Consider the following 15,766-nt stretch of genomic DNA (forward strand, 5'->3'; position numbering starts at 1 on the left):
CCTTCTATTGTTGTCAAGCCTGCCACCATCATATTAATTTTGGCATTGGCCTCTATGAAGTATTGGCCCATACATCAATTGGATGTCAATAATGCTTTCTTACATGGGGATCTTTCTGAGGATGTTTATATGACTCTGCCACCCGGGTTTACATCTCCCCGACCGATTCAATGCTGCAAAATGCTCAAGTTACTATATGGTTTGCATCTTTTGCTTTCTCACGACCCACAAATTCAGCCAAACAGAATACATAAATTCAGTTATAATTTTAGCATTTATCATCTTATCTTATCTTTATGTTACCTTTTTTTCTTATCTTTACTTTTATCTTTTGTAGACAATGCTCTCTATATATTTAATTTTACCTTCATAATTTACAATTTAATCAATCAAAACATATAAAGTACAATATTTTTCATTTTTTTCTTATTCTTTCATAGTTTTATTAAGTTTCTCCTCTCATGACCTAGATGATCACACTTTGTATAAAAATAGCCAATGCGCTCTTATTTTAGTCTTACCTCTAGAATTCTCCTATCAAAACCTGCTATATTGATCAACTGTTTCAGTAATTTGGTGACATCTAAGTTAATTATGACTTTAATAATCTGACCCTCTTGGCCTTTCATCATAAATAAATCAACCTTCATTACCTGTCCCAAGGATTCACCAATTTTCCTCCCCAATTTCTTGGTTTTACAATACTCTGGCATACTTCATAATTGTATCCAAATTGAACATTAGAGAAGTCTTCCCTCTCAATCTCCATCTCCTTATTCCATCTCCTAATGTTTAAAATAAAATTTTTGATTAATCAAAGCACTTTGTTTTCGATCTGGACCATATCCTATTCCTTTTCGAAAAAGAATTGGAAGATATTGTCATCATGTTCTATAATTCTCGGGCCATCAGGTTGTCTTCAAATAGTAGTCATCACAGGTTCAATTATTTCAATACTGAAATTTTTGTCAGCTAATAAATTTTCCGACTAGACTTCTTCCACATTCTTCCAGTCCTCCCCTTACATTTGAATTATCAAAGAAAACCACTCCTTCCTTTGGCAGTCTCTCCCTTTTCTCCTCACTCATGACTTTTGCCCCTATCTCCCATTATGGTTGTTGCAGACGGTGGATATTAGGTCTCTAAATTAATCGTAAAATCAGGATTCAACTTGACACTCACACCTCAACTCAAATGCTAGCAAAGCACTCAAAATCCTATTGAACCACTCCACTGTAGACTAAATACAATCCTAATAAATTATTTATTTCAAAGGTTGAGAAATGAAATTGCCAACGGTAAATAATACAGCAAGATGCTCCTTTGGAGATGGTACCTTCTTTGACCACAATAGTAATATTCAGTAGTTGATTAATTTTTGGACGAAAATTAGTTATGCAACTGTCCATAATTTTAACATGGAATCTATTTTTTTGGTATAAACTTTGTGAAGGTAAAAAAGATTGTAAAAATAATAAGAAAAAGTACAGTGAGATAATAAAAATATTAAACAATGTGAACAATAAATATATCGAATGCTCAATTCACTAAGTGTGCGGATGGTTATTCTAATGTTAATATTTAGGTGAGTAATTTGGAGGTGTATTATGTTTTTACTTTAGTAGGCCAATTTTAGAGTCCATTGTTCACAAAAACTATTATCTATCTAGCAAAGTCTAAATAATAAAAGTTTGTTTTTTTATTTTTTCTGTTTTATTTTTTTATTTATAAAATTTTAAAAACAAAAAAATATTAAAAACAGCAAAATAAAAACAAAAACTATGATATTTAGTACCTCCGTGGGGGCAAGATGGTTATATTGCCTTTCTCCAAACACAGCGAGAGATTTGTTTAATATGACTGCTGTTTTGATTTATCAAAAGGATAAAAGCATTACCTTTTTTTTTGGGTACATATATTATAAAAATATTATTTGGCTTTATCTTTACTTTTAAGATTGCGTTACTTTACAATATATAATATGCAAAATTATACTATTAATTAAATATCGGATCATCCCAAAATAAAGATATTCCAACTAATTTTATAGATAATAATTAATATATTTTATAATATATGTCACTTGAAAATTTAAATACATTTAAAACTGAATGTATTTAGATACAATTTATGCCAATATACATTAAATCATTAATGTATTAAAAAAATTCAAAGTGACATAGAGAGAATTCCTTTAGAACATATTTGAAATAATAAATAATAAAATAACTAGGATTTTGTTAATGAATACCTTTAATGTCATTGAAATGTTAGATTTTAATTTAATGTCATTGAAATTTTAGATTTTAATTTTGTCAATAAATTTCCATTTTCTATATTTTAACAAACATGCTTCTTAAATAAATCTAAATGAAAAATGAATACTAATTATAAATGTTTTTTTAAAATAAACAAAAAGATTTATCCAATATTTTATCATTGTATATTTAAGAAAATCTAATGAACTTAGTATACAGATATATAATACATATCATTTATTGAATTAATCCGCTGAATATTAAAAATTATTAATGAGTTAATACCGAAAATCGTATTATTGCACATCTATCTAATATAATTTTAATTTTGTAAAATACTTATTAATTTGTATTTATTTACTTCGCAACAACGAATTTTATTATAACTAACTAGAAAGATTATTCAAAATTTAAATAAAAAGAATATAATAATAATAATAATAATAATCATTTTAGGTGTGTGAATATTAAGGTTGATAATAAATAGAATAGAATAAGATTTAGATTTTATTTCTTTAAAATTATCCATAAATTTAAAATATTTTAAAATTTAATTTAATTTTTTTGTGGGTTAAAAATCTTTCAACCCTAATATTACTTGTATTTTAAAATTTTCTATTTGATTCTACTTTATTCTATCGGCAACTATTTTTATAACCAAACATAATATTTAATTATTTTATATTTCATAAATATAATAATTAGATAAAAAAATACAAAATTAAATTTAATTTAAAATTAAAAATAATAAATTATAATCAAATTCATGTTAAAATTATAAATAATATAATTATCAATTCATCAATTTCATTATACATATATAAAATTGGACTATAGAAAGAATATAAGTTAAATAAAATTAAATCTAACATTCCAAAGTCAAATAGAATTGTCACAAAAAAAAAAAAAAAATACAAAGTGAAATAGAATTAGCATTAACCGTCTTAGTCTTAGTCATGTCCTCTATCTAGGAACATGGAAGAATCACATAGCCGCCAGGCGCCAGCCGGTGCCTTGATATGGCAGTGCTGGTAATTACAGCAGAAAACAGAGGCGAGAAGTGAGAATAGAGAAGGGTGGTGAAAAATAGCCAGCTGTTGAATTTTGGGGGGCAAAGGCAAATCTCAAACACCCAGGACTCGGGCGGGGTGTGTGTGCGGATTCTTTTTCTTTCGTATTTGGACGTAAGAAAGAGGGAGGACCTCTCAGAAGTCAGAACCTTTGGTTTGGTAAAAGCAAAACAAAACAAGATCGCGCTACTTACTTCCCATTCCATCGCTCCCTATATAAACACACACACGAACAACAATACTTGCATGTAACTAAAAGCTCTCTCTCTCTCTCTCTCTCTCTCTCTCTCTCTCTCTTTTGGAATTCGCAGAGACAGAGATATGGCAAAGAATGTGGGAATCCTCGCCGTTGACATTTACTTTCCTCCCACCTGTGTTCAACAGGTCACACCGCTTCTTCTTCATTTCATCTACTCCCTTTTTGTTTTGTTTTATTTTATTTACTTACAATATTTGTTTTTTTTTTTAATTTGACTTTTTGTTATTTTTCGTGTTTGCAAAACCTGAGGAATCATCCCACACTGCTGCACTAACAAGTCATAATAACCGAGCTCCTTTTTTTTAAATGCTGAATTTTCTGTTATATGTTTCCGTTTTCTTGTTTTGTGTGATTGGTCGTTCGGGAACTAACTACGGTGCTTCAAGATATTTTAGCTCAATACATAAACAAATGAGTCATTATTATAAGCCTGCAAGTTTTGAAACAAGTTTAATTTTATTGTGTGCTTAAAATCATGAGATCCCCTTTTTATAAAACAAAAATCATGGCTTTGTACATTTGCTCCATTACTACCAAGAAAAGATGGAAAGAGGGATATTCTTGTGTGTTATTCTTCGATGAATCCTTAAGCAATGTGTTTTACCCTATGATATATATATATATTTTTGAAAATAATGCTTTGAATTTGTTCACGTGCAGGAAGCACTGGAGGAACATGATGGTGCAAGCAAAGGGAAATATACTATTGGACTTGGGCAAGATTGCATGGTTTTTTGTACTGAAGTAGAAGATGTCATTTCAATGAGGTTTCTACTTTGGATTTTTTTATTTGATTGGTATCTGTTTGAGTGTTTTATATATGTGGGTAATATTGTTATCTTGGAGTTTGTTATTTCTGTGTAGTCATTATTATTCACGCTTCTGATTTATGTTTATTCTTATCATTATTCTTTTTATTGGGATATCATAATTCAGAAAGTTTCTTAACTGGAGTAACATTTACAAACAAGTTGATCAAGATTGAATTCTGTCAAATGCTTTCAAGAACAATAATGGCCGAACTCATATCAATGAAATGTGCCTAAATGGTTGAATTGTTCTTGTTATTTGAGGAAAATTGTAATATTCAATCACAGAGATAATGACATATTCAACTCCATGATTTTTAATCATGTGAAAAAGATGAGAAGCTTGGTCAATATATCAGATCATTTGTTTTGGATCAGCAGGAGTCTCTTGTATTTTTCACTTTTTTATTTTTTTGGTTTTTTTTTTTTTGGGGGGGGGGGGGGGGGGGAGGTTTCTGTATGCTGCTTTGTGCAACAATAATCCAAGACTATTGATTACATATTACTCTGTATTATACTTTCAATTTCACTGTTAAATTGAATGCTGTGCATCTTTCCTTGTCTCATCTCTTGAACTCTTGTTTCTTCAGTTTGACGGTAGTTTCTTCTCTTCTTGAGAAGTATCAAATCGATCCTAAAAGCATTGGTCGTTTGGAAGTTGGTAGTGAAACTGTGATAGACAAAAGCAAATCCATCAAGACATTCCTCATGCAGATCTTTGAGGTATCCTTTTAGTGTTGAATTACATGGAAAGATTTGCTATTGACTCACCATATTATGGTAGTTTAGAAAATAAAGTGATTTTAAGTACCTAATTATCTCTATGGAATTATTCAGCCTTAAAACGTTTCAAGTATTTTAAGGTTGTATTGAAGCTCTTGAGGTCACTTAATCTTGGGTATATATATTGAACAAAGAGAGCACAACTAACATGATTTGTAATTCTATCTAGAATCCTTTCATCTTGAATATACACCAAGATCATATACGAGATTTGTTTGCCATGATGTGATCAAGTAATATTCTAATATCTCAATTATCAGACATTTTATTATTAGAAAAAAAAATGGGTTGTTTTTGTTATGCCATGATTTTCTTGATCAAATCATTAATTTATGGGGCTTTCTGACATAAATTACTTTTTCCTCTTGGGTTGTAACAAGCAGAAACATGGAAACACTGATATTGAGGGTGTTGATTCAACTAATGCTTGCTATGGAGGAACTGCTGCTTTGTTCAATTGTGTCAACTGGGTGGAGAGCAGCTCATGGGATGGACGCTATGGATTGGTCGTTTGCACCGACAGTGCTGTAAGATCCTTTCCAATACCCTTTGACTATTATTAGTAATCATAAACATGTTTTGTTAGTCATTTTCAAAGCTCAAGTCAGGGAAACTGCAATTATGAACTTGTATATTTTTAATTAGTTTTACATTTAGTCTAAAAATGTATATTCTATAATAGATGTGTTACTTAATCAGGTCTATGCTGAAGGACCTGCTCGGCCTACTGGTGGAGCTGCTGCTATTGCCATGCTAATCGGTCCTGATGCTCCCATTGCTTTCGAAAGCAAATTGAGGGCAAGTCATATGTCACATGTGTATGATTTTTACAAGCCTAATCTTGCAAGTGAATATCCGGTAAGCTTAGGAATCATATGTTTTTAAAGCTATATTCCATTTTTTTTTTCTTTTTTATGACTAATGTTATGTTTAAAAGGCTTCCTTCAACTTGCTTTTGGTCTAAGAATATGGTGTGAAGGATAACAATTGACTGTCAGTCCATTCTTTAATTTCATGTGTTGTAGGTAGTTGATGGGAAACTTTCTCAAACATGTTATCTTATGGCTCTTGATTCTTGCTATAATCAGCTCAGCAAAAAGTAAGCCTATACTATTAATACAATTCTTATGAAGTTTGATTTGTAAATGTAACTAAGTATCTTGGTATATTATTTTTGTTTTGCAGACACGAGAAACTTCAGGGAAAACAATTTTCTATTTCTAATGCTGATTATTTTGTATTTCACTCTCCCTACAACAAGGTAGTCTGTGGTATAATTATCTATAATAAAATATTTTAATCTAATAACACTTAATTTTTATATTACATATTTTATCATTTTACATCTTGTGCATGATTGTATCTTCATTTTAAGTAATATTTTTATTTGTATTGATGAATACTCCAGCTTGTACAGAAAAGTTTTGCTCGTTTGGTATTCAACGACATCTTGAAGAATCCCAGGTTTTTGTCATTTTCCATCACCTAGAAAGCATTGGATTCCAAGTGTTAAGGGAATTTGTCTTTGAAAGATTCTTACATGACTTCAGCTTGATGGGTGAAACGGCTAAAGAAAGGCTTGCACCATTTACAACACTATCTACTGGAGAAAGCTATCAAAGTCGGGATCTAGAGAAGGTTTTAGAGTCATATTTAGATTTCTTATTTATATAAATTTATACAATCTCTAAGTAACCCTATGAAAATTACAGGTATCCCAGCAGGTTGCGAAACCTCTGTATGATGAAAAGGTGCAACCAAGCACTTTGATACCGAAACAAATTGGCAACACATACACTGCATCGCTCTATGCAGCCTTTATTTCGCTTCTTCACAACAAAAATAGCACACTGGTGAATGTTCTAAACACTACTTTAACTCAAATATAACTTTTATGACAACTTACGTTCATGGTCTTTGTAAAAATTGTAATTTAAAATTTTCAGGCCAGTAAGAGGGTGATATTATTCTCATATGGAAGTGGCTTGACTTGTACAATGTTCTCTTTACAAATAAATGAAGGTCAACATCCATTTAGCTTGTCAAACATTGCTAAAGTGTTGGACATTGCTGCAAAACTGAAGTCAAGGCATGAGGTAAATTTTGAAAGTCTTATTTCTAGCATGTGCTAATAGATATTTGCTATGTTTGTGCATCTATATATATATATATATATATATATGAGCAACATTAGAATGCAACTTTATTTGGCCACAGCTAAGAGGGACTTTTAGGAAATTTATTTTATTTTAAAAGCTTGTTGTGAACACAGATAGATATATAGTTTTGTAAAATTTCTTCCAAGTGGAATGCGCTTTGTCATGAAAGTGAGAGATGTATGTGTTGAAGATGCGAGGTAAAAATTGATATTTGATAGTTTTCGTTTTTTTTTTTTCATTTTAAAATTGGATGGGAGTATGGGGCAATTTTTTAGGGAAAAGATTTATTACCTATAGATAGAAGTTACCGAGAAACTTTGGTTTTATAAAGGAAAGTAGATGAAAAAGGGTAATAAACAAAGGAGCAGAGCGAATATAATAGATTTGGATTTCAGAAAGCTTTAATCTAATTTTGAATTTTCAAATCTATTTCAATAGCTTGTAGAACTGAATTTATAGCATTCTACATTAACTAAAAGCACGAGTCAACCAATTTTATAGCATTGTGCATTATTCACTCATACAATGTATGCGTGTCATGTGTAAAAGGCTTTTAATTATATTCCAACCATGCATTATTCGTGCAACAACCAATCCAGTAAAGTCCCTTTAAAGCATTAGATCACATGAGACTTGAATAGCCTCAAGTGATTCACTACACAATCGTTATATATTAATAGATTCAAGTCTCTTTAAATGCCTTGAAGAGTGATACTTAACTTGATATGACTGAAATGTCTCTATTCTCAGCTTATTTTGTTGTGTTTGATAAGATGATGAAAACAGAGTGCCTTTGTGTTTTGATTTTTATGCAGTTCCCTCCAGCTAAATTTGTCGAAACTTTGAAGTTAATGGAGCATAGGTATGGTGGCAAAGAGTTTGTAACAAGTAAGGACACTAGCCTTCTATCTCCTGGAACTTACTATCTCACTGAAGTAGACTCCATGTATCGAAGATTCTACGAACAGAAATTTAGTAAAACTGCAGAATATGGTGCGGTTGCCAATGGTCATTGATGTTATCAGTCATATAGAAGACAAAACAATGTTGAATGCCTGCAAAATTGGGAATCGCTTAACATTTAGAGTTTGTGTCCTTAGTTTGCATTAATTTTTGTATGGCATTACCTAGTGCTAATGTTGTTTGTTCAAATATGTTTTACCATGTGTTTACTTTAGAATCCGAATAATTTCACAGGAGAAGGATCTTAAAAAATTCAGCTGCACACGTTCCATGTTGTGTTTGTTCAACTTTGTAATTTTATACTTTATATTTGCTTAAAATGAGGCATATGCTACTGTGAATGTTTACATCCGTGGCAATATTATCTCTTGAAAGCGTAAGTAGTACAAGAGTGAAAGTTATCAATGACAATGAGCATATTTTAGTATTCACAGTCCGAATAGTCATTTGTCACTAAGGTTGCGTTTGTTGTTTCATGGGATCAGCATTGTAGATGAGGCAAGGAAACTAAGACTAAGTATTGTGTTTGGTGATCAGGTAAAGAGACTAAGATTAAATATTATGTCTGATGATCAGAGATTAAAACTAAAATTTTAGTCTCGGGATACAAAATTTTAGTACGGATACAAGAAACTAAAATTTTTAGTAATGGAGATTGAAGCTTTTAAATAATTTCTTTTTAGAAATATTCTCGTTTAACTTTTTAAATTCCAAATTTACCCTTCAATCTTCTTATTTATCTTAAATTAAACATGATATTGAGATATAATTCAGTCCAATACATTTTATACTAAACATAGTACAAAAATTTAATTCGGTCTTTGTCTCTCAATCTTTGCCTCTCAGTTTTAGTCTTCCTTCCAAACGCAATCTAAAAAAATATGTATGACACTATAATATTTAAAAAATTCAGAAGGATATTAATCCATGCATAGAATTATAAAAAAGGTGGACTTTATGCTATTTATAGTTATAGTAATTATATGATGTTAACGACACTTAGAAAATATTGTTACTATTCCTGTGTGGAAAAAGAATCCGAGGTATAGCTCGATCGCAGATGAACTCAATTCTCTTTCTTGCATACACTGAGGAAGAGATATATGTCGGTTGTCTAGGAACATCGAATGGGGTGGACACTTGCAAAGGTACTTCGATGCTTATGTTAGGAAATATTTTAAGAGGAGTGTGCGAGTAAAGGATAGAGTTAGTATTCAAAATCCATAGCTTAAGTGTACTTTACTTTGTTACCTTGTAGCCTTATATAAAAGGAAAAGTATACGTGAACAATGAAAATATTAAACAATGTAAACAATAGATATATCGGATGTTCATTTTACTAGTGTACGGATGGTTATTTTAATATTAAAATTTAGAAGGTTAATTTGGAGGTGTAGTGTGTTTTTATTTGATTGGTGGTTGTTCATATTGTTCAATAAAGTCTAGCATTCCCCTATATAAAATCATACCTAATCATTTTGCCTCTATTTCCACTGACCGAGATTCGCGGTATAATGTGGTTATGAGAGTTACGCTTAAAGTGACTGATGTTCTTTTGACGAAAGATTATGGCTTAGGTGTATATAACTTTTTTTTATCTGTGTTTTAATCACGTAGGCCAATTATAACAACTATAACTGGATTATAGGTACGAATCACATCCCCAAGCTTGACCTGTTTGTCTTAGGAAACATGTTAAGCTTTCCTAGATAAGTTACATGTTATAACTCGGTTGAATGTGATTAGTATCCCCCAAGCTTAACCTGACTTTTCGGAGAAAGGAGCAAATTTATATTTTTACTTAGGCTTTTATGATGTGTTTATATGACATAAAGGAGTGCGACTTTTGAGGATTAATATCCACCATCAAACGGTCTTGAAATTGAAGGATTTATTTGATCTAATGGTAATGGTTTTAGCATGATAGATGATGTGCATAACTATTTGATTGTTGTCTAAAAACTACTTTTTAGTGAATGGGCGGTCAATTTTGATAGGAGAAAAAATTGGAAGAAAAATTTAAGAGACATTGCAGAGGATACAATGAGTTAGCAAGGTAAGTGGGTTTTGTGACTTACTTTGAATTTTTTATCTTTAAAGTAGTTTCGTTTGGTCTTCTCTTTGTGTTTTCTTTTTCTGTCAATGTCAAAGGTTAAGGGTAAAGGTGGGGGGGGGGAGAGGGTAATGGTCCTTATGGTTGGGTTAATATTGAAGTAAAATCTCGCATCTAAATGTTTGATGATTATGAATCATTGTCGAAATTAAGTTATGGGTGGTGGGTTAAGGATGGGAAAAATGTTAGTGTATTGAGTTTTTGCCATGTGAGGTAGGTGATAGGGCCTGTGACTGCTGTAAAGATTGGTCGTATTTCTGTGTCTACACTTATCTTCTCACTGAGTTTCGGTTAAGGTTTCTTTTTACAGACTTCAAATGTGAGGTTCTAACCCATATAAATTATTCTCCCTCTCAACTTCTTCCTAATTCATGGGTGTTTGTTAGGGGGTTTTGAGTGAAAGTTAGAAGTGATTTGAGTAAGTCCCTATTTTATTTGGATAAGAATCCAGGTGAATGATTTTCAATATATTGGTGTTTAAAACCTAATCGATATTAGATGTAGAGGATCATAGTGAGGAAGATAATTCAATGGTCAACTTTTTGGTAGAGAATATTTTGTCAAAGAAGTTATTGAGTGTATTTGAAATGTTGAAGATTAATGTATATAGAATGGCAATGGAACAACATATAGGTAAAGATTTAGTGTTTTAAGAATTTGTTAGTCAAATTTGCATAATTGAAGTGTGATTTGTATTTGGGTGATGTTGGTGTGGAAGTTGCACAGCCGAGCTCTCGAACTAAGCCTACTATATTGAAAAGGAAGAAAGCGGATGCTTCAGGAAAAGAAAAAGTGGATGTGTCACATAAGAAAGTAAAGGTGATGAAATTAATTTTGAGGATGCCTTAGCAATACATAAGAGTCAAAACATCTTGCCTGACTCTCATGGTGATGAAGACTTTGATTATTGCGTTAATAGAAATAGAAAGATATAAATACAATGGTTTACCATTTTATGGCTTATGGAGGATTATGGGTGTTGTCAGTGTCTTCTTAAATTCTATAAAGGCCTTTTCACACTATGTTGTCCATTCAAATTGTTTCTACTTTCGTATGGATTGGAAAAAATGATGCAACTTTCTTGCTAGACATGGGAGAAATCTTGAAAGCATTGTCAGCCGACCTATGAGTTGATGTACCTCCTTTATCGACCAAGGACCTTGAATGTTTAGAACTTCTTGGCATTTATCTGGGTTTGCTTCAACAGCCCTGACAGTCAGCATGACCCTAGAAACTTGCCGCTCTCAACTATGAATGCACACTTCTCTGGATTTAGTCCATGTTGAAATGGCATAGTTGATTGAACGTTTTGACGAGGTCGCTTCAATGGCACCCCACTTCGAGGTCTTAGTCACCATTTCATCTACATATACCTCCATGCTTAAGCCATTATATCATTGGAAGACTCTGTCCATGAGACATTGATATGTTGCATCTGTATTCTTAAGTCCAAATGGCATAACCATATGACTAAAGTTATCATGTTCAGTAATAAAAGCTATTTTATCTTGGTCTTTAGGGTTCATTAGTATTTGATTATAACCTAAATAAGCATCCATAAAACTTAAAGTTGCAAAACCTGAAGTGGTATCAACTAGCTTGTCTATGCTCAATAATGTATACGTCATTTGGACATGCCTTATTCAGGTCAATAAAATCAATGCATATGCTCCATTTGCCCGAGCTTTTTCTTACCACAACCACATTTGCTAACCATATAGTGAATCGAATCTCCTTTACAAAACTTGCATTGAAAAGTTTCTGTGTTTCTTGCAATGCAGCCACCTTTTCTGTCCCGAGGTTTTGATTTTTGGTAATAGGGTATTGAGATTTTTGGTTGTTTTGATGTTATAGGTTCAAATTAACTTGAGGAAATTAGTGGGTCTTGCTCAATTGATGCATAAATAAGGTAAGAACATTAAACCTCTTGTAGATTATTAAATTAGTAGGCTTGGGTGTTGATTGTGGTGACATGTTGTGAAAATAGATTGAATTATGTTGAATTGAGGTCCATTGGCAATATTGAAAGTTAGAGATTGAACATTGGAAGTTGGCAGTCCTTTTGGAGAGGCCTTGGGGCTGTAGACTCTTGAGGAGTGGTGATATTGAGGTGTCTTTGGCTTAGGGGGAAATTGGTCAAGGTATGATTTTGGTTTTTCGTAGATAATATATAATGTTTCGTGAAATTATAGGCTAGACGACTATAGGATAGGTTAAAATGTGTAAGTATGTTGATATTAGTAACCTTGATAGACATATGTAATTATGTTGAGAATGAGTTAATGAATAATGATATTGTGGATTTTTTATGTTGATGTTTAATGATGATAATGAATTATGCTGTATAATTTTGGGTGTTTAGGGTGGAAGTCAATATAATTGAGAAAATGATATGAAGAAGAAGAGATGGAATGGTTGAAATCTTGATTTATACACATCGAGTGTGGTTTTGAAGAGTGTAAATTAGTTTTGACATGAAAGTCAGTGAAAATAGAAGTTTGTGATTTGTTTGAGAAAAACTTGATTTTTGAACGAACTTCGGCGGGCCATAACTTGGCTTCTGTACCCTTAATTTCTATCAAACTTGTTTAAAAAAAATCTGGGCCCGTGAAGTTTACGCCGTTCAAGGATCGGGCAGAAAATATTTTCTAACGAAAAAATTATGCGTGTTAGAAGTTTGGTGTGTGAAAGTGCTTCTGCAGGTTGTAACAGGTTTATGAGAAATCACAGGGTCCGCGTACACAGACACATGGTTGTGGACACGGAAATTTGATTCTATCTATGGGACTCGCGTACGCGGACAGGGCTTGCGTACACATGATAGTGAATTACATACTATATTTATAGGTTTGGTAATAAAAAAGGACTGAAAATTTATATTGTACAGCGATGAAGGTAAAGTTAGAAAAATGAATTTTTTTTAATTTGATAAGGCTATTGCCACGCTTTTAAAGCGTGGCCATATATCTCGCTATCGCCACGCTTTAAAAGCGTGGCCATATCTCTCTCTATTGCCACGCTTTGAAAGCGTGGCCATATCTCACAAATGGCCACGCTTTGAAAGCGTAGCCATGTCTCTCACATACGACCACGCTTTTAAGCGTGGCAATCTGTAAAAAACGTGACAAAAAAAGCGTGACAACAAGTCACCAAAAGTGTAGCGATAGCTCAAAAAGCGTGGCAAAAAGCTATCACCACACTTTTTTAGCTTTTCGCCACGCTTTAAAAGCGTGGCAATAGAGCTGTTTTCTTGTAGTGACTTCTGGACATACTCTGGGTATTTGGGGTGGAAGTCAATATAATTGAGAAAATGATGCGAAGGAGAGGAGATGGAATAGTTGAAATCTTGATTTACACATATTGAGTGTGGTTTTGAAGAGTGTAAATTAGTTTTGAAATGAAAGTTGGTGAAAATAAGGGTTTGTGATTTGTTTGAGAAAAACTTGAGTTTTGACTGAACTTCGGCTGGCCATAACTTGACTTCCGGACCCTCAATTTTCGTCAAATTTTATTCAAACAAAAATTGGGTTCGTGAAGTTTACGCTGTTTGAATATCAGACAGAAAAGTTTTTCTAACAAAAACGTTATGTGCGCCAGAAGTTTAGTGTATGAAAGTGTTTCTGCAGGTTGTAACAGCTTTTTGAGGAATCACAGGCCCGTGTACGCGGACACATGGCTGCGTATGCGGGAATTCACTTCTGTCTATGGGACTCGTGTATGCAGACAGGGCTTGGATAAGTGAGATAGTGAATTACACCCTTGCGTATGCGAGATATGGCGTGCATATGCGGCCATGCACCTTTGTCCAGCGTACTCGCGTATGCGGATAGAGCTCGCGTACACGAGACTCCTGCTTTTGGAAAAAGTGATTTTCAACCTATTTTCTAACCTCTGAACCTCTATTTTTACTTTTTAAGGTCCTAATACTTAGTTTTAATCTTGGTGAAAGGGAGAGAACCTTGAGGGAGTGTTAGCTTAGTGGTGAAGAAAGATTTTGAGTAATGCTTTGTGGTTGATGAAGTGCGGAAATGATGATGATGTTATGAATAAAGACAGAATTGATAATGAATGAATTGAATGGTAAAGAGGTATATGTGATTGGGTAAGAGGCGGTGGCATTGTACACTCACTCCGGATATAAGTAAATACTCCGGTTAAGAGGCGATTGCATTATCCACTCGCTCCGGATAAGAGTCAATAAGCCGGGTAAGATGCAGTGGTGTTATCCACTTGCTTCGAGAAAGAGTTCGAGCTCGGATAAGATGAAAGGGCTGAGTTCTGTCACAGCTTACTCTGGGTTGAGAACTGTAACACCATCTGGGTAAGAGACAGGGTGAAGCTTGTCCCTTGCTCTAGATACGCGGGTAAGATACAAGGGTTACGGCGTTGTCCCACTTGTTCCGTATTTGTTGTTCTGTCCAGGGTTAGCTATCGGACATGTCAGGTTTGTCTTTATAACTGACAGATGAGACTCATCGGCCATAGGGCATGCATTCATCATATACATTTGTTTGTTTTGTTTGAGTTTGCATTACTTGAATTGCCTATTTGAGTTACTATGTCTACTTGCTATATGTTTTACCTGCTGTAACTGCATCCTATTTGTGTTTTGTTTGCTTGTATTGTTTGTTTGTACAACTGAGATGCCCCTTATCTGGTGGAGGAGTGACGAGAACTATTCCACCAGTGTTCTGGAGAGCTGGAGGAAGCAGGATTTGAAGGGTTAAGTTAGGATCTGAGTTATAAACCCAAGGACCTTAGATTATATACCCAAAATCTGGATTAGCTTATTCCTTAAGTTTGATTTCTCAGTATCGCAGTTCTTGAAATGCCTCTACCTTTCTCGGAACCTTATATATTATGTATGTTGGCACCATTATCATGCTGAGAACCTTTGGTTCTCATCCCATACATATATTTGTGGTTTTTAAATGCAAGTCGAGAGGCACCTCGCTAGGCGTTTGGATTTACTCTCCAAGCGAAGTTGGGACATTGGTTCTGATATTTTACTATGTATATATATGTATCTAGACTTTTCTCCACTTGTATGTTATGTTTAATCCTCCTAGAGACTTTATGGAGAACTAAGTGTTTATTTTGAGTATTTTGGGGAGACTTTGGGTTGTATATATGTATATATGTATGTAAATATTCTTTGGACGGCCTTGGCTTCGCGGGTCGAGTTAGGACTTAATATTTTGTATCTTTTGTCATTCCTCTCTTATTTTATATATATATATATATATATATATATATATATATATATATATATATATATATATGTATGTATAATTACTTTCCTTCGTACGCAAGTTTCTGTTACATGATCGTTGCTCTTTTCTTTTTACGATT

At 33.1% G+C, this 15,766-nt stretch overlaps 1 protein-coding gene across 1 annotated transcript; it reads left to right on the forward strand.

Moving 5' to 3' along the window:
* Positions 1-3,253: 3,253 nt before the first annotated feature.
* LOC130975721 (hydroxymethylglutaryl-CoA synthase-like) lies at positions 3,254-8,760 on the forward strand. Its single transcript, XM_057900493.1, has 13 exons — positions 3,254-3,487; positions 3,640-3,712; positions 4,248-4,354; positions 4,987-5,119; positions 5,563-5,706; positions 5,879-6,037; positions 6,205-6,278; positions 6,365-6,440; positions 6,588-6,643; positions 6,730-6,817; positions 6,892-7,032; positions 7,126-7,275; positions 8,154-8,760. The coding sequence occupies exons 2-13, from the start codon at positions 3,650-3,652 to the stop codon at positions 8,352-8,354; spliced, it is 1,392 nt and encodes a 463-aa protein (XP_057756476.1). The 5' UTR covers positions 3,254-3,487; positions 3,640-3,649; the 3' UTR covers positions 8,355-8,760.
* Positions 8,761-15,766: the final 7,006 nt, after the last annotated feature.

This window comes from Arachis stenosperma, chromosome 1 (assembly GCF_014773155.1).
Source record: "Arachis stenosperma cultivar V10309 chromosome 1, arast.V10309.gnm1.PFL2, whole genome shotgun sequence".
Classification (NCBI taxonomy): Eukaryota; Viridiplantae; Streptophyta; class Magnoliopsida; order Fabales; family Fabaceae; genus Arachis; species Arachis stenosperma.

Excerpts from the sequence above, each read along its gene's own strand:
- LOC130975721 (XM_057900493.1), top strand. The coding sequence starts at position 3,650 with ATGGCAAAGAATGTGGGAATCCTCGCCGTTGACATTTACTTTCCTCCC. Across the intron at positions 5,120-5,562 it reads TCCTCATGCAGATCTTTGAG|AAACATGGAAACACTGATAT; the intron begins GTATCCTTTTAG and ends TGTAACAAGCAG. Across the intron at positions 6,818-6,891 it reads AAAGTCGGGATCTAGAGAAG|GTATCCCAGCAGGTTGCGAA; the intron begins GTTTTAGAGTCA and ends TGAAAATTACAG.